General features: G+C 40.3%; 1 protein-coding gene across 1 annotated transcript; it reads right to left on the bottom strand.

Annotated features, from left to right (window-relative positions):
• Nucleotides 1-5,995: 5,995 nt before the first annotated feature.
• On the bottom strand, nucleotides 5,996-19,854 carry LOC108645668 (vomeronasal type-2 receptor 26; the record flags this gene model as incomplete). Its single annotated transcript, XM_018090905.1, has 3 exons — nucleotides 19,777-19,854; nucleotides 16,922-17,073; nucleotides 5,996-6,503 (listed from the first exon to the last, which is right to left on the bottom strand). Coding segments are annotated over exons 1-3 (738 nt in total), but the record flags the coding sequence as incomplete, so codon positions are not given.
• Nucleotides 19,855-20,431: the final 577 nt, after the last annotated feature.

Here is a 20,431-nt window from a genome sequence, read left to right as displayed (position 1 = left end):
CTTGCTTAAAGCAAAATAATGATGTTGCACACTTTGTACTGTCCGAAAAAAGTATGGGAAGGCGACTCTGTCACTGAGCAACGGGTCTGTAGCGCCGTAACTGATCTGAAATTAGGAAAGAATATTCATAATCAAAATCATGTGCAATGACCCAGTGAATATGAGAAGTGAAGGATAAATATATAGTCATGTGACTGCTACAGGAGTAACTGGTTCATACCCAGTCTATTGCCCCATCTCATTTACAACTGCACTTGCAGTCATCCAAAATGGTTCCTAAACAATTGGGCGCAGGTGTCACTCTGAACACCTGAAATGATGCCAGGTGGATCTTCCTGCATTTTCATCAGATTTACAAAATATGTGCAGTTGATGAAGTATTGGGGAATTGGAAATAATTGCATCATGTTCAACACTGCCTTTTGAACCACAATGAAGCTAAAATTCTGGGGAAAAAATATAGGCATTTCACTGAGGCACATACCTGCCTATCGCTAGCTCACAGTAGCACTCACAGTTCTGAATGGAAGGCAGGAAGGTATAAGTGGCTCCAAGAACAACTATATAAAAGTGCAAAAAGCACATTTTGATGCAAGTTTTGAATATAGCAATGTTGACGCAGAGGGATCAGGGATCTCTAAGAGCCCTAATTCACTTGGTGCAACTTAAAAATTAGGCTGCACACAGCACTCATACATGAAATACTGGAAATGACGTCAAACCAACTTCAGTGCAACTGCATACGAATTGCAAGTGCAATTGTGTCAGGTACTACGTCCCCTGCCGTGCGTAACAACACTAGAGTTATAAGAAAAAAACACTGCATTATAGGAAAAAAAACATGGCAATGACACTCAAAAATGCACTTTGCTCACTGCACTGGCAGTCATAAATGCTTTGTTTGAATAAAACATTGTTTGTCACACATTATAAATGTGATGGCAGCATGAATGCCAAGTTCCAAAAGCTTTATGGTTCTGCATAAAATTGGAAGTGCACCTTGCGTATCTATGCACAGTACTCAGTGACGCAGCCCTCAGGAGATGGCAAAAGGATTAAACCATTCACTGCCACAGCTGCCCTGTATACTGTATGTACATATATCTTCCCTAACATGGCTGCCTGCAGTGGGTGCTCCCTACTGATGCCGGGCCAGAGTGCTTGATAGGTGGATTTTCTTAGAAAAGTACTAATGTTTCCCCATCTGGAGTGCCGACTGTGATCCGGCGGCTGCTGTGGGTAGCGGTGGGGCTGACTGCGCAGAGGTGGGGGCCACATGTCTAAAGCTGCACCTCTGTTCAAGAAAGACAGTAACACACCTTGTACAAAGTGCTGCTAAACAGCAAATGCTTCTGTGGTTTTGCAGACAGAACCCTAGTATTGATATTAGAGTGCACTGCAGGTTCCCTTACCTGTGAATAGCCAAGTACACTCAGAATCTGGGCTATGGGCACTGTAGTTCCTGAGTTAAGATCCCCAATAAATCCAGCAATGTTTCTCTTTCCCGCACAGGAGTAATTAGGAACCGGCTCCCTGGTACCAGATAATATCTGTAGCACACTCTTTACTGCCTGCATCTCATTTCCACAGGAATCAGATATATGGAATCCCAGAGTCAGGTTAGATAAATGGCCCCGATTCTTGTTCATCTCCTCTATTACAAACAGAAAATCTACTAAATGTCTGTAACTCTTTGCAGTTATCCTGGGTGGGAAAATGAAACAAAATATCACCATATATCAAAAATTATCATCACAGCTAAAATGCAATTACTAAACTTTTAATCAACCTGACATTGAATTGATTCAGATGAAATAAGGCTATGTGCAGTGTGTGCCAGTGAGTTTGAATATAAATGATTTTGTGTCACTGCTCATGTATACAGATATTTAGGGAAATTTTTATTAATCAACTTTTGGGACAGATTTACTAAAGGTTGTGGTTTTTTTTCACAATTCATATTTGCTGCACAAATGTATGATTTTTTTGCCATTTATTATACAGGTATGGGACCTGTTATCCAGAATGCTGAGGACCTGGGGTTTTCCGGATAAGCGATCTTTCAGTAATTTGGATCTCCATAACCTAAGCCTGCTAAAATTCATTTAAAAATTCATTTTTTCATTTTTAAAAATTGGAATTATTTGCTTATAATGGAGTCTATTGGAGATGGCCTTTCCGTAATCAAAACTGCAACAAATCCATAAGTAAAAATACACCGTCTAATAACTGTTGAGATCATGATCTTTTTTTTTTTTCTATTTGGTTATAAAGTGAATTCTTATCAGCTTCTTCTCAACTGTCCCACTCCATTGATGTCACTGACAGCCTAAATACACACTGCCCTGTGTCTTTGTGACATTACCATACAAAATGGCAGCTGGTCTTATAATCTAAAATATATACAGAAATGTAATAATAAAGAACAATTTATTTAATGCCTATCGCATAATAGATCATTATATATATATTTATATCTTCCCATTCACATATACAGACAGGCTGATATAAAACTGATATTGTGTTTACTGCCATTTGTGCATTTCAGAATAATACTGTATAAATCTGGTGCTGTCAGTGTGTAACTATAGGGGAAGCAGACGCTGCAGCTGCAGGGGGGGGGGGACTGGGTCTGTTGCTCTATACAGGGAGCATGAGAGGGACCTGCAACACCACAAAGCATTTTTTGTTTTGGGGCATTGGGGCCTTGTATTCCTGCCCCCACCAGAATTCAGTTTACCATTAAACCCCTAGTTAAATCCCAAACTTCATTTTCAAGAGATGTAACTTACATTCGACAAGAGAACTTCAGGCTATTTTTTTGGGTAATAAAACCATACATATTCAGAGTCATCACTCCGCCAATCAGAATGTCCCCTTCTTGTATATATTCATATTCTTCCAATGTTTCTGCACTCTTTAACTGGCAGGCAGGATTAATGGGTAGCACCACAGAACTGCAGGGTCCCACACACAGGACTGACAGATAGATCAGCACTTTAATACGATGAGATGCAGTTGTGCCCCCCAGCATCGCACCCTGACATAGAGCAATGTACCCCAGTACAAGGCAGAGGGTCAGAGCATTTCCCCAGTTACAGTCAGTAACACAGGGACCCATAGTGGCTGCAGGATTCGGCTGCATCTTTACAACAGGGTAAGGGGACTGGCTAATCCGGCGCTCATTTTATTGGGAACACAGTGAGGGTTTCCATAGTATCCTGAATATAGGCACAGGCACCTGAGGGATTGTTACTCTATTCTAGAAATGTTACAAAAGTATTTCTGGTCAGCAAATTTACTAAGTTAAAAAAATGATCTGATTTATTGTACTTACTTTGTATGCAAAAATGTTATTGTCTCATGAATCAATATAAAACATACAAGGGAAGCCATTTCCATATAATGATATTATAAGTATTGTAAATATTCAGTTGTATAATAATTGCAGTTGGTTTTGCAACAAAACGAAAAATGTATTATTAATTTATTATGAAAATGATCCTGTGGATTATATTGGTGAAACAACCCAAAAAAGGATGCTCCACACTTTGGAGGCAGGTACCAGTATTACTAGCCCCAGCACATTTTTCAGGTAATTGACTCAATGGCACACCTAGGAAAGGAAGGGTTAATTGCAAATTTTAGTCTGATGCAATATATCCCTTCCCACATGTTTTTTTAACCAAGGTAGCCATACTATTCTCCTTGGAATTGGCAGTTGCTCCCAAGTAGAAGTCACAAAAACAGGACCTGTTCTCAGCCATTGGCTGCAAACTTGTACCTTTTCCAGTACCCTTCCTTTGGTGGTTCACTCACAGGGGCTTACACACTGGTGTTCAATGACATGCCATCTAACAGTTTGGCAGAGAACAAGATGGACTCTATCTGTACACCTAGAGCTTTAGGCCTCACCTTCTGACTAAGGTCAGAATGGGCAGTTGAAGAATCCTCTATACTTTCCTTGAAGTCTTTCTTTATCTGCCTGGGCGTTGCAGCTGGGGATGTTTTTTTAGCTTCTGTTGCCCACCCTGTAACTTGGACACCAAAACCAGGGTCTCCCTGGGTCCTGTTTCTCAGATGTTTCTCCTGCCTTCTAGCTAATCAGATCCCTCCCCTGCCAATAAAAGGGTTGAATAATGTCAAAAGCTGAGGGATAGAACTGGAGGAAGAACCCTCTGATCTCCTACAGTGGAAAGATAGTGCTACATTGAAACTACCTGCACACTGGATTTTTTTTCTAAGGGAAGAGTGAAATCCTGGCGCACGGGAGATCTTCTTCCTGCACTTCCTGCCTTAGTTGAAGGCTCAGAGGTGATTCCATGTGAATCGGCTAAGGAAACAAGATCTTACCCCAACATCGCACCCTCATAGAGCAATGTACAAAGTAGAGCGTCAGAGCATTTCCCCAGTTACAGTAGAATAGAGTTCCTTGGGGGTCCACATTTTGACTGCATCTGGGGACTGGGTAATCAATCACTCATTTAAAAATAATGTTTTAATTTACTGTGCACTTTCTATGAATGAAATTATGTGCTCATGTATCAATAAAATGCACAAATTAATCCATATTAATTCCATTAGTATTTGAAACTAATTAATTGCCAGACTTACTTTATATAATCCATTATTGACTTTAAAGTAGACTGCACAGAGAGACAATCGGGGGAGGCTCATTAAGGAATTTTGCAGTTGGTAAATACAGCAAACGAGAATGTTAGGAGCTCTCCATTTAGGAACGCTTCACTTTTTCATAAAATTAAAGATGGTGGTGCCAATGGGGGCAACGTCATTGCGTCGGTGTGCCTTTTCGCAGGCTCATGCCATCATCTCACTGGAGATGAACATTTAAAATAAATACACACATAGGTTCAATGCCCAAATATAGAACTTATTAAGGTCAAGCTTCTTTTACTCAAGCTTCCTCCTCGGCCCCTATTAGAAAACCATAGAGCTGAGCAGGCCCTTACAGAGAAATGCCATGCAGAAGAAGACAAGCTGATGTAGAGTAAGCCTTTGGAGGCTATGGTGCACGCCACCATTTATTCTACCCTTAGTTGGCCAATTAACTACTGGCAGAGGCTTTTAAGTCCTTGAACAGTACTTCTTCCCTTAACTAAATTAGTTGGAGACCCTTATAGGAGAAGGAAAGGTAAAAACTAAGTAAGCCTTATCAGAAAGGTCTATGTAAAGACATAAGCATGTATAATAATGAGTCCTCTATCAAAAGAAACACAGGATTTCATGTCTCCTTCTTGGGTATCTGACTTCCTCTTTCAGAAAAAGCCTTCATTCCTGGGCCAGAGTCTGCCCAGTTCTCTCCTCTCTCCTGCTCCCGCCCTTAGGAATGTGTGATGTGAGCTATAAGGGCTACACTGCAAACAGGAAGCCATGAACACCAAGTTGAAATGGCAGCTGCAATTAGAGAAAGCTTCTAGGGCTCTTTACTCAGGTATGTTAAAGCTGCATTAAAATCCTTACCTCCGATGTTTCACAACAATTCACACTTGTCCAACAGTACTACATACTACATTCTTGTACATTGAAAAATGTAACACCTGCCTCCATGGGAATCATGGAACCATTGTGACTGGATGTCTGTGACTGAAATACCCCTAAGGCTTTAAATGCTGGGGAATCATATAAATTATACAAGTAATTAAGAATACCATGTACATACAGCAGTTTGTTCTGGCCTTTGTAACTGTTATGATCTATATATGTAATGCAATGTTTATTAAAGGAGCGTGGGACTGGCTACTATTTGAAACAAAGATAATTATCTGGATTTGTTTCCAAACAACTGGGATCTGACGTTCATTTCGGGTCTAAACAAAATAATGTAACATTTTGGCAGAAATATACAGCCTAAAAGTCCAGCACTTGAGGTCACAATGGCAAATATCTCCACACACACAGTGTTTTTGCCTTTGGTGCTCAGATAGGCCGGGATCATTGTGATCCAAACACTGCAGAAGAGCAGCATGCTGAAAGTGATGTACTTGGCCTCATTAAAACTGTCCGGTAAGCTCCGAGCTAAAAATGCTAAAACAAAACTAACAGCTGCCAGAAGCCCCATATACCCAATAACTGAGTAAAAGCCAAGAGCTGAGCCCTCATTGCACTGAATGATGATGGTTCCAGGGTAAGTGTGAATGTCCAGTTCCTGAAAGGGAGGAGAAATGGCCAACCAAGTAATGCAGATTATTATTTGAATGGATGAAAAGACCAAGACTACAGATTTGGACAGTTTCACTCCCATCCATTTTCCCCATGAGCTCCCTGGCTTGGTGGATTTGAAAGCAATATAAACCATGATAGTCTTGGCCAGGAGAGAAGAGACGGCTATGGAGAAGGCGATTCCATAAGTGATGTTACGCAGCCGGCAGGTTATATCCCCAGGGCGACCGAGGAACAGAAACACACTGAGGAAACTCAGCTTGATGGAGACAAGGAGGAGGAAACTGAGACTTCTGTTGTTGGCTCTCACAATGGGGGTGTCACTGTATTTTATAAACACTCCCAGTATCAAAAATGTTATAAGCAAAAAGAGAACTGATATTGATGACAAAACTATTGAAATTACATCAGTAGTGTAAGAAAGAAAGTCTTCTTTTTTTGGAATGCATTGAGTTTTTTCCTTATTGGGCCATTCCATGCCTGAGCAGCTGATGCAGTTTGGACTGTCTAAACAAAAAATAAAAATTAGGGGTTAAATATTCTTTAAATGCATTTTTTCCTACTATACCTGCTATCGCACATCCACAGTCCCTTCCCAGAGGCTATTATCCCCCCACTGCTACTATAGGCACCATCTCTCCCTACTATACCTGCTATCCCACAGCCCCAGTCCCTTCCCAGAGGCTATTATCCCACTGCTACTATAGGCACCATCTCTCCCTACTATACCTGCTATCCCACAGCCCCAGTCCCTTCCCAGAGGCTATTATCCCCCCACTGCTACTATAGGCACCATCTCTCCCTACTATATCTGCTATCCCACAGCCCCAGTCCCTTCCCAGAGGCTATTATCCCCCCCACTGCTACTATAGGCACCATCTCTCCCTACTATACCTGCTATCCCACAGCCCCAGTCCCTTCCCAGAGGCTATTATCCCCCCCACTGCTACTATAGGCACCATCTCTCCCTACTATACCTGCTATCCCACAGCCCCAGTCCCTTCCCAGAGGCTATTATCCCACTGCTACTATAGGCACCATCTCTCCCTACTATACCTGCTATCCCACAGCCCCAGTCCCTTCCCAGAGGATATTATCCCCCCACTGCTACTATAGGCACCATCTCTCCCTACTATACCTGCTATCCCACAGCCCCAGTCCCTTCCCAGAGGATATTATTACTGCTGCTGTTGGTAAAATATGATACTTCTAAATCTGTTATTCCAACAATCCCTGTCCAAAGGCAAAACTCACCTAATTAATACATCTATTTCAAAGTCTTTATCCACAGTTACAAGTTTTGCTGATGATCTATTGGATGTAAGTTAATTAGTGGAAAAGCAAAAAGATCTCAACAAATTTACATTTTTTACTCTGTCCACATTACAGGCAATAATTTTCACTCGCTGAAGTAAAATTATATTAGTAGTCCCTTAGGGTGTTACCATCCCTGTTAAAACCTAAAATTACTTTGAACCCGAGTGAATGACACAGTACTGTGGGTGAGGGGGAGTGTAAGAGTAAATGGAACCCTGATTCCTTAGCTTTGCACTTGCCTCTGATTTTACAAGCAATTAATGAGCAGGGGTGTAACTGGGTGCATAGTAATGGGGTGTCCCAGCCAATGTGCTCTAGTGTCTGTACATTTCCAAATCAAAGAAGTAATGCCAATATTTATAGATTAAGAGAAATGGCTGCCTTGCTTGCTCTCTTAATGGCCAGCATCTCAGAAAATAATTTGTACTAGTGTACATTGTGTAAACTGATTACTTATGTAAAGGAGCTGCAAGAGGTTAATTGGTTAATGTATAAAGGTGGCCATACACGAGCAGATCCGCTCGCTTGGCGATGTCGCCAAGCGAGCGGATCTTCCCCCGATATCCCCACCTACGGGTGGGTGATATCGGGGACCATTTAGGTAAAAAAAATAATAATCCGATCGTTTGGCCCTGGGGCCAGACGATCGGATTATGTGGGCGGCAATGGGGCAGTCGGATCGGGGACCGCATCAACGAGCCGATGCGGTCCCCGATCCGACCAGATTTTCTAACCTGGCCGATCGAGATCTGGCCAATTTCAGGCCAGATATCGGTCGGCCAGGCCGCTCTGCTCTCCCCATACACGGGCCGATTAGCTGCCGAATCGGTCCAAGGGACCGATATCGGCAGCTAAAGTTGGCCCGTGTATGGCCACCTTAAGTCTGATGGAGGAGGTGGGTTTAAGGGCACTTTGTAAGGTGGTGTATTGTGTGATGTTGGTGGGAATGAATTCCTCCGGTAGGGAGCTACTGTAGTGCAATTATGTAGGTGTGCATGTAATAAGGTTTATAGGAAGCGGAAATGTCTAAGGTCATTAGAGAAATGAAGTGGTCAGTTGGGAAAGAACCTGAAGATGAGGATTTGTTGGGCATTGGGTCAGAAATTATTAAAAATAATCTTTGTTGGTAAAAGTCAAGAGTTTAACTGTGATACGAGAATTGATAGGTAACAAGTGCAGGGATTTGTATAGAGGCTCAGCAGAGGGGGCTTGACGGGGGAAGAAGATGATTTTTGTAGCATCTTTTTTGGTAAAGCAACACTTTTCCTGTTATATCCACTCAGAATGTAGGGTTATGCGCTACAAGGGAAGCACAAGTGTAAAGCTCTGAATGCCTGCAACATCAGTGCCTCTGCGTTATATACAAAGATTCTTATGCCAATACGGATATACTTACACATCTTTTGTGCACTTTCTTACTTTCATTACTACCTACCTGATGATCGACTGTGAATAAATATGCTCCACAGTGTACGGTCAGCTTACTTGCTGCCTTTAAATTTGGATCAATTCATGGAATATATTAGAGCCGTAAAAACAACACTATTTATGTATATTTACAATTCACAGAACACTGTAGACACAAATCAATACCAGTTTTACTGGAGATCTCTCCCTCAGAACACTGGACACAAAAATAACAGCAGGCGTGGATTGAAGGTCCCGGGGCCATTCTGTATCCTGGGAGGCAGCTTTTTGAACACTTAGATTTTGGAATCTTAAAAAAAGATAACATTTTCAGGTAAAAATATGTATGAAACAGTACATCTCTTCAAAAAATTTGAAATAATAATCTAAAGTTTATGAGAATTTTATGGACAATTGTCTTTTCCCCTTGGTTAATCATTAACCATCTTGGTGATGAGTGATGAAATGCTCTTGCATTGAATCCAGGGATGAAAACTTAATTTTCCCTCTTTGTATATGTGTATACATTTACGTTGCCATTCCGAATGTTGCGCAAAATCTGGCGATTTTTTCATAGCGTTAAAACTTGCGCGAAAAGTCGCGCCTTTTTCTTAGCCATTCCGAAAGTTGCGCAAAATGTTGCGATTTTTTCGTAGCGTTTGGATTCATTCAAACTTCAGTATGGTGACTTTTATTGAGCCAGGTTGGAGCTGCAGGGTGCCATTGAGTCCTATGGGAGGCTTCCAAAATCATGCTAAGTCTGAAAGTTTCGCCCGCCGCTTACGAGCGCTCAATACGAAAAAGTTGCGACAAGATACGAGCGAATTGTAATGGCTACAAAAAACTTGCGTTTTTTCGCGCAAATCGTATTGGTAACGAAAAAATCGCGACAATTTGCGAAAAGTCGTAAAGGCGCCAAAAAAATCGCAAAAATACGAAAAAGTCGCAAAATGTTTGTTTTCCAATCTGAATTTTTCCAATTCGGATTTGAATTCGTGTCTTAGTAAATCAGCCCCATAATGTATAAAGTGCTACTAGGATATGCAGTGCTGTACAATTTTCAGAGAAGAAAACATCTTAATAAATGATAGTAAAGTAAAATATAAATACACAGCCATTAAGTGCCATTGGGTAAAATACACAGTAGGAAGGAAGTCCCTGCTCTGCAGTTCCTACAATCTGATAGATCTAAAGATTCTGAGGAGACCTCACCTTCAGTATGGGGGGCAGTTTTGGGCTCCAGTCCTTAAGAAGGATATTAATGAGATGGAGAGAGTGCAGAGACTGCAACTAAACTGGTAAAGGGATGACAGAATTAAAATAAAGGGCTGATTACGAATGCTCAAGCTGGCAGTTTAATTAATCATTTTTTGAAAGATATGGTATTCGAATGAAGACACCAATGAGAGCTTAGAAACTTTCATGTGATTTTAGTTGCAAATGTTTGAGTCCAAAGGCTTGAGCATTCTTAAATCAGCCCCTGAGAGTTGTTTTCTCTAGAGATAAGGAGGTTGCAAGGGGACATAATCACTCTTTACAAGTACATAAGAGTGCATTATAGAGACATATAGACTCTAACAATGAGATAGATACAGTATGTTATGTGACTGACAAGTGAAAACAAAATGAATTTACCTGACAAGTAATTAAACAGTTTTTACAACCAGTTTCAGTCTGTCCAAATACTCCAAAAAATTCCAAATACTCCAAAAACTAAATTCATTTGTAATAAAATGTGTGTAATCACTTTACCAAAAAGCACTCATGTTCATACATATTATTACCCAAAAGTTCATGAATCATTTGGATATGATTTGCAGAATTTAGATTAAAAAAAAATTGCAAAAGTTTATTAATTTTTTTTTTTAGACCCAGATCTATACTTTGTAGACAAAGATTGTTCAAATGGAACATATATTTTCAAGGATGGAACTTTTATCTTTATTCAATTCTGAAAGACTGATTTATAAACTGAAGCCATGACCAGAAATAGATAATTGTCTAGTCTCTTAGTCATTCTCGGAGCCTTTCTATTTCTGTTTGGTTTAAAAAAATTGTTTAATTATTTACAATGGCTAATTGAGGGGTTAGAATTATGTTACTTTTTGCAAGTAAAAAGTGTTCAAGATTGCATGACCACAAATGATAAAAAAAATATCAAAACTTTGCTGTTAGTTTAGAGTTCTGAGCTTTTTCATACATTATACTGTAGCAAAGATGTCGGAATCTTTATTCCTGATCTCTCAGTTTTTAAAAAAAATCAGCCTCCACGTTGCATAGTAGAGATAAGGGGTTGGGACTAATATCTGTGTTAAACGACTTTTAGAAAAGGCTGAAACATGTATGGAAAAGGTTTAAAAAGATATTTGGAATTTATACTTTAGCTGGATCATCCATCGTTTGTAGGAAAGTCTTTTATATGGTGTTATTAGAGGCTCAGCTTCTATTCAATAGTAGTGATGAGCGAATCTGTCCCATTTCGCTTCCCAGACACGAAAAATTAGCGTAACTGTGAAAAATTTGCGAAATGCAATTGTTGTATAACTTTTTTGTCGCCTGCATCTTTTTTTTCCACAACCACATCTATTTTCACACAACTGTGCCTATTTTGACACAACAGCACCCATTTTAATGCGACTGCGCCCAAATTGATGCAAGCGTTCCTCTTTTTCCGCTGTGAATTTTCACGAAACAATTCGCCAATGGCGAAATGTGGAAATTCACTCATTACTATTCCATAGAATTCCACAGTCTGTTTGATCTGGGAAATACCTTTATTTTTTCAGGTATTTCATTTTGATTTCAGGTAAATATCCATATTGAGTGAAGGTTAAATGGAGAGATTTGAAAATGTAATTTGTTTATTGTATCACTAGGAATGTTTTTTTTTTTTATATATATGCTCATTGATTTGGCCAGCTCTAGTGAAGGGAGGAAACAATGTGCTCTTGAGAATCAAGAATCAACTCTATGGGGCACTTTTACTAACATTTGTTTTATTCTGGCCTTGAAGGTCATATAAACTCAACATAGTATAAATTCGAATTAAACGCAATCATTGCTGTATTTATAAAATGTCATGATAATGCTTGAATCTTTCGAACCAAAATTTGAGTTCATATTTGAAAATCCCGAATTTTTTGAGTTGAAATCATTGTTAAAACTCGAAAAATTCGGACATTTGTTTCCATGAATCCTGTCTGTTTTTCCCAAACAGGAAAGGCTCCACCAGCCATTTTGGCACTGTTGGAAAACAATAATGTGTTTAAGTTTCACATGAAACTGGGTGAAACTGAAAACAACTTCCCCTTGAAAAGTGTAAAATAGAAAACAGTGAGGGGATTAAGTTCCACTTGAAGCAGGGTGAAACTGAAAACAATAAGGGGATTCATTTGTCCTTGAAAATGTGTCAAGGTCAAGCTGTCACTGATTATTCTATTCCTCTACTATTCTAGGCCTCTATAGGACTCAATGGTACTCGATAGATCAAACCTGTCCAATTTTTATTTTACAAAATAAGTAAACATTAACAAATCACAAATCCAAACACGGAGATAAATTGTGAAAATAGGAAATACAAACTGTGAAGCCTAACATACAAGTCCCAACACTACATTTACTTCAATGAGAGAAAATAATGATCTTCTTTCAGAGATGAGTAGAGTAACTAAGGGGATCCGTAGCCACTAATAACCAGAAACATGGGAATGACTCAACCTCTCCTGCTTGTAAAAGGAGAATAGATAGGAATGATGAAAAAGAAGAAATAAGACAATTAATAAATCATATGTTCCTCCTTGTTTTGTCCAGAGAGATGGGGAGATCAAGATCTAGATCTTCCTCTTTGTTGTGAGTGTTGGTCTTTTACTTGTTGACTATGAGGGTGTCGTGTATAGTTATAAGACTGTAGTTAAATGGAGGTGCTGAGTCCTACAGAAAACTCCCTGCTTACCATTCAAATGAATGAACAGGTGACTCTTGATCTCTTGGAAATAACTCTCAGGTTTGATGAAGTCCAGTGAGTGTCAGTGGTTCTTTAAAACAAATCACAACTCTTTATGCACAAAATTGCAGAACAATCTCTTAGGGGACAATCACAAATCGATACAGTACAGTTATTCAACATTTACTCAGGTACAAAGTTTCTAACAATGCTTTTACCTGCCAGTGGTAAATAATCAATGTGTACATTGACTCAGAAGTGTCCAGTCCCAAGTACGGGCCCTCCAGTTGATACCTAGGCACAAATACATCTACCCATAGGTCTGTCCACTTGTGTCCCTACTCTCTAGGAGCTATACCCATGGCAGCTAATCCTTTAAATTCTCCTTGGCACAGCTTCAGGCTGCTCACTAGCTACCATGATCTTAACTCAATTACAAAACTATCCTGACACTATCATCACCTACTGGGCCTACCCTCCACCCAGGCTCTAAATACCATCCGCCCTCCCCAGAGATCTGGATAAGGAAACATCTACCAATAGTTAATTAGGATCACACTTAATTGTCTAAACTTTGGGGGGGGGGGGGACATTAATAAAGGGTAACTAAACCTTCAGTCCCCTACACAAAATTATTTCTTCTTTCCTTAGAAGGATGTTTAAAAGTCTGAGCAGTTTCCATGTTTAGTTCTGAATATGATATAAATCCTCATTCCTTAATCTGAGTAATGAGTTGAGCGTCGTTGAACGTACAGTATGTGTTCCAGAGATAAGAATTTTTTTTTTTCAATTTCACTGGATAGTTGACAGCAAATTCTATATTTAATTTGAATAAATGTAGGCATTGGAAGATAATTATTTTCTTTTCTTGTTTTTATGAGAGAAGTACAGAGTAAACTTGAAATAAGAGAATCTTTTTTTCCATCAATGTCCAGGTTGTTGTTTTTCTTGTACGCTTGAACCATCATTGCTTTGCTCTGTAAACCAGAAATGTTGCTGTTACTGGTCTAGGTTGGGAGTTGATGTGTCATTAAGTCTGCCATTTTGTATGATTTTGGAAAGTCTTTTATTCCAGGACTTGTAGCCTGAGGAGAGCAGTAATTGTACCACCTTGGACATCGGAAACAGGCTCCTGTAGATCTTTCGTAATTTTATCTTGAGAGGTAAGTTTTTCAGAGAAAATAATAATAATGCTTCCCTGATTAGTTATTTTATCCATAGTCAAGTCTATTGTCATTTGTATTAGGGATGCGCCAAACCCAGTTTTTCGGGTTCGGCAGAACCCCCGAATCCATCCCAAGGGATTTGGCTGAATACCGAACCGAATCTGAATCCTAATTAGAATATGCTAATTAGGGTCAGGAAGGGGTAAATGAAAAATGTTTTCACTTCTGTGTTCACGCGAATATTTAGGCTAATGTCAGACGGGGCGTAGGGTGGATATTTTTGTCAAGCGGAAAAACACTTGCCGCAAATTCCGCCCGATGCCTCCTACATGTGCCCACGTTAATTAGGATTTGGTTCGGCCAGGACCGTGGATTTGGCTGAATCCGAACCCTGCTAAAAAAGGCAGAATCCTGGATTCAGTGCATCCAGGCCCAGATTTGTGGAAAGGCCACAAAGGCCCGGGCCTAGGGCTGCACAAGTTTAGGGGCGGCATGCCGCCCCGCCGTAACAGAATTTTTAAATTTGGCTCCCATACGTAGCAGTCGGGACCTCTCCCCACTGCTCCGTATGGGAGCTTAAATGTGCAATTGCGCACTTGGGGGGTGAGGGCGCCGCGCGATCGCGCATGCGCACTCGGGGGGGGGGGCAGCCTCGGGGCACCGAGAAGTTAAATCCAGCCCTGGGTGCATCCATATTTGTATATGTGTATAATGTATACGTGAACTGTCTAGGAAAAATGATCCTAAAATACTATAGAAAATATTATAGAAGATGGCTGCATCCAAATAAGTCTTTTTTATATGCTGGAGGATATAATTAGTATCAGAAATGAGGGCCGATTCACTAAGGTGCAATGAAACGAGCACTATTTATAGCAATTTTATCACGTCTAATTTTCCTCATCTTAATGCACGATTCACTATAAGGATACTTACGTTAATTTAGACATGATGCTGCTTGCGTTATTTAGGCCGTGAAGACTATTTTCATGTGGTATTTGACAGAGCGCACGCTAATCAATGCATCGCGCACAAATAGTCGCTGCATGCGGAAAAAACGCACACCATATTAGCCATACACGCCATTACTTTCGTAAAACTACTTGCGTGAAACATGCGTGAAATTTATCGCAAGTGATATGTGACTTAACACACACGATAATACTTTAGCGAATCGCGCTGGGTTTTTTTTTCGCGTCAATTTTAAAGCAAAAAAGCATGCGATATGCGTTTTCTTCATCTGGCTAAAAAGTGTATTGCCTATATACAAACATATGAGTGTTCCCTTTAAAGCAACAAAGTTATATAAACTATATATACACTAGATTTTCAGAACAAAATCCATGGACACCTGATAATATAGCAAAATATAACCCCCGCTCACTTGGCTCCTGCCCCTGACAAACCACTCCCCATTTTCCAGATGTGCCTTTCGTGAAAGCAAAGCAGCAAGCCTGACTTTAGACAAAGGTTGGAAGCTGTAGTCCAACACGAGCTTGGGAGTCACAGGTTGAGCCCTAAAAGCAACTAAAATAGGGTTTGGATAGGAAGCAAAGCTTATTACACAGTAGGAACTCTGTTCCCCATAACTAAGTTAGAAATTGTTACTCCGGTACATTGGATACAGGAACAACAAACACATTTTACACAAGGAGAAGCAGTGACACTGGCACTCCAACAACTTTATACACAGAGGCAGTGGAACATCAGGGTTAGGATGCACAATGCATTGCCAATTTAATTTAAAATGACCCCAGAAACGTTATGTATCAAAGTAGGATAAATATAGAGTTAATTCAATGCAATTCAATGCAATGCATCCGGAGCAGCTGGTAGCACCAGGGGTCTCTTCTTTAAAGTATAGGTATGGGACCCATTATCCAGAATGCTCGGGACCTGGGGTTTTCCGGATAAGGTGTCTTTCTGTAATTTAGATCTCCACACCTTAAGTCTACCAAAAAATGATTGTTTTACTGATTACTGTTTTATTATTACAGAGAAAAGGGAATCATTTAACCATGAAATAAACCCAATAGGGCTGTTCTGCCCCCAATAAGGGGTAATTATATCTTAGTTGGGATCAAGTACAGGTACTGTTTTATTATTACAGAGAAAAGGGAATCATTTAACCATTAAATAAACCCAATAGGGCTGTTCTGCCCCCAATAAGGGGTAATTATATCTTAGTTGGGATCAAGTACAGGTACTGTTTTATTATTACAGAGAAAAGGGAATCATTTAACCATTAAATAAACCCAATAGGGCTGTTCTGCCCCAATAAGGGGTAATTATATCTTAGTTGGGATCAAGTACAGGTACTGTTTTATTATTACAGAGAAAAGGGAATCATTTAACCATGAAATAAACCCAATAGGGCTGTTCTGCCCCCAATAAGGGGTAATTATATCTTAGTTGGGATCAAGTACAGGTACTGTTTTATTATTACAGAGAAAAAGGAAATCATTTTTAAAAATTAGAATTATTTGCTTATAATGTAGTCTATGGGAGATGGGCTTTACGTAATTTGGAACTTTCTGGATAACGGGTTTCCAGATAACGGATCCCACACCTGTAGTTGCTTCAATTGTGGCATATCGGATGCAATTTCAGTAGGCGCAGCTCAGTTAATGTATTCACCCCCTTGACTGAGAAAAATGCTGCATTGTAGGGAAAAATTTTGTGCCATATAAGTTTGAACGCTGAAGGTAATTTAATTGCTACAGTAAATTATAAGGATATTACAAGTTACAGTTAACCCCATGCTACTTTGTATGATATTTTTCTCTATAAATACAGAAATGAATTAATGAAAAAGAAACCATTTGTTACCTTGTTGTCTAATGTGTTCCATGTTATTGCCTCTGTTGTTATATTAAGTCTCTGGTCTGGGGGAGCCCATGGTGTGTACTTTCCAACTTGTGCCCAAGACAAGGCATAGGGAAAATCATTAAGGAACAAGTTATAAATCCCATAGTGAGTGACAAATTCTCCATTTTCATCAAAATAAGAACTCAGGTTGTCGGTGTCTGTGAGTGTGACTCTTTTCAGATAGTGATGTAACTAGAAGGTACAAGGGACACAACATTTAGTGGCAATGGCCCAGTCTGTACAACTGATTGCAGTGAAAAAAAAGTGTTTGATTTTATGTTGGAAATTTTATAACAGGCCTTAAAACCAAGATCATTGCTTTATTTGGCATGTAAATAATCTGTACAAGCCATGGAGGCAGCCAGTGTTGTTTACATTGCTCATGTCCCTAACCTGGTGTTTCTGTAACACTAAAGGCTTAAAAAATTATTTTATTTCTGGCACAAAGACACAATTTGGCAGAAGGTCTATGGGTTTTTTTTTCCACTTGTAGAGACCCATAGGGTTAACATGCCCCTATGGCTTCAAACCCTACAACTTCCTTAGTCTGTGCTGTTACTGGCCAAAGACCCATGTATCAGTTTATAGTTTTGCATATATGTCTTATTGGTTAACAGGGAGGGTGGGTCTGCCTCTTTGGCTGCATCTGCTGACCCAGGTGGAAGGTCCACTGAGCCTGGGATCAACAGGGCCCCAGTAAAGCCTTTACAACAGGGACCCCATGAATCGGGACCAGCAGTGACAAAAAAGTTGTGCGACAAACGCATTTTGCGGATTTTTTGCCATTTCATGAATTTTCCTGCCATTTCTGGGACAGATTTGTTCATCACTAGTTACAATGAGTGTGGAGGCCTAGGCAAGGGATCCACTGAGCATCAATAAATAATGGCTCTGGTATGTCTTGCAATGAGAAGGCAAGCAGGGTTTGCCAGGCCAGGTCTCCAAGATGTTCCAGATCAGTGCTGTCCAACTTCTGTTGTACCGAGGGCCGGAATTTTTCCGAACTACGTGGTGGAGGGCCGATAATGTAAGCCAGTTTTGACCACTCCCCTTTTTAAAAACCGCACCCACTTGAAACCACACCCATGTTATCACATGACCATACCCATATTAATGGTTGTAGTACAGCAAAAACCTTCCATACTCTGCCTGCCCTACCCTGCCTGTGTGTGCCATACTCTGCCTTCCCTACCCTGCCTGTGTGTGCCATACTCTGCCTTCCCTACCCTGCCTGTGTGCCATACTTGGCTGGTTTGTGCCATACTTGGCCTGTGTGTGCCATACTCTGCCTTCCCTACCCTGCCTGAGTGTGCCATACTTTCACTGTGTTTGCCATTCTTGCCTGGTTTGTGCCATACTTGGCCTGTGTGTGCCATACTCTGCCTGTGTGTGCCATACTCTGCCTTCCCTACCCTGCCTGTGTGTGCCATACTCTCCCTGCCCTATGATGCCTGTGTATATGGCACACACAGGCAGCCTACAGTGACACAATACTGGCACTGCTCTTACAGTCTGCACAATAACTATATATTAAAAAACTTTTTAATTGCAGTACAACCTCAGTATATGTTCTTTTTGTAGTGTGCAGGGATTATTTGTGGGTTTCTACTGCTCTTGAGGTGTGAACAGGGGAACAATGTGGGTGATTACAGCCTGAGCCTGAGGTGTGAACACTGCAGGGGGTGAACAATGCAGAGATTAAAAGGTGTGAACAACACAGGGAATTACATATTTAAACAATACAGCCTGATTACAGCCTGAATCTGAGGTGAGAACCATGCAGGGGGCAGTTAATCACAGTACTGATACCATTTAAAGCTTACACAAGAGTAAGCCTTCAAAGCAGCCAGACAGGTGGGGGGCCACACAGAGGGGGGTCGCGGGCCGCATGCGGCCCGCGGGCCGCCAGTTGGACAGCACTGTTCCAGATGAATAAAGTAAAAAAAGCAGATGAGCAGGGAGCCACCACTGCCAGAGGCACAAACCAGACAAAGGGGTGAAGGCAGAAATGTAAGGGACACGGCCATGATGTTGGGGCAATAATGATTAGGGTTGGTGGTTGCAATGTAGGGGCTGAGCAGTCACAGGGAGGCATAGGGGGGGTATTTTTGTACATGTTTCAGATCATTAAAAACCCAGAGCAGTAATATTATACTGAAAAGGTGAAAATCCTACCAGAGAACATAACCTCCTTTTTTATCTATGTTTAAAGCAAGGTCAAGGTCAGTCACAATTCCATTATAGTATATATTCTCTAACTAGACTTCTAGTACTCCCAATAGCTCCCTTTATTTTCTCATTTTCGCTGTTTAGCGAATCACTAATTTTGATTATTGGAGGTAGGTCAAAGAATGTGTGTGGGCCCCACCCACTACCTATGTAACCCTACTCATAACCGTATTGGCATGTTTCATTCTATTCTGTATGAATCTTATTGGGGCAAATAAAGACATTATTAAAAAAATGAAGAAAAGAAAATACCTCAAATTTTTCACTTTATTAATTGTAAATGTAATTGCCATTGAAAGTAGTGTTTATGTCTTTTTGACTAACAAGCAAAGTAACAAGAGTTGCCTCTCGGAGTCTGTGGATCAGCCTGCTTGTGCTACATTGGATCAGCTGTCAGAACCAGAAGTGCAACTGATACACAAACTGCAACAGCAACTGGATTAACCAATAACTTTAAAACCAGTCAAAATGTCAAATTTATGTGTTCTGAAAAGTTAAATCTTATTATATTTTGCTCCATTTTACAAAAACAGCTTATTGAATGGAGATCTGATTGAGCAGAGGTGGGGTCAACTGCAAAAAAGTCTGCGATTTGACAATTACCCAGGACTCAAAGTAACCTTAAAGGTAAGTGTTCTGCTATCAGACAATATAATCTGTACTTACCTGATGTTTGTAACTGTGGCCCTTTCCATTCTTTTCATTAGATTGGTTAATAAGAAGAAGTCTCAGCCCATGGGTCATGGTAAGAGCTGCGAGATATACACCAGGAGGATGGAAAGTATCATTAAAATGTTTAAGTTCTGTAAGTCTCCGCTCTCCAGGGCAGGGGTTAAGCCTACATTCATATTCCCACATTTTTTTAAGAAATACATCTTCAGGGTATTTGGAAGGGTGTCTGACTGCTGCAAATTGTATAAATTGTAACTTGTAAATATTTATAGGATCTAGGAAATGTGGGACAAATACTAAACTGCCAGGGAAAATATCAATGCAAAACTGTAAAATGTTACTGTGAGACACCCACATAGCAGTGAGGACAAGTGTTTTATCACCGATCTGATGTAATAGGATAATTAACCTTAGTGCTATATTTATATCAACTGTCCCACAAAGAACAATCACATTGGCAGGAGATGTAACACTCTTCTGTTCATCTTTTAATCCTTCATCAAATGAAGATTTTTTAATGTTAACCTTAACGGTGAATGCAACACAAATGCCATCACTGGAGAAATATCTACTCAGCAGCCGATGATCCCTCTCTCCGGCGTCATCATCAGATGTAACAATTCCTACCCAGGTCCAACCAAAATATTTC

This window comes from Xenopus tropicalis, chromosome 1 (assembly GCF_000004195.4).
Source record: "Xenopus tropicalis strain Nigerian chromosome 1, UCB_Xtro_10.0, whole genome shotgun sequence".
Taxonomy (NCBI): domain Eukaryota; kingdom Metazoa; phylum Chordata; class Amphibia; order Anura; family Pipidae; genus Xenopus; species Xenopus tropicalis.
Note: the sequence above shows the minus strand (reverse complement) of the source record. Positions and strands in the feature narration are given on the sequence as shown.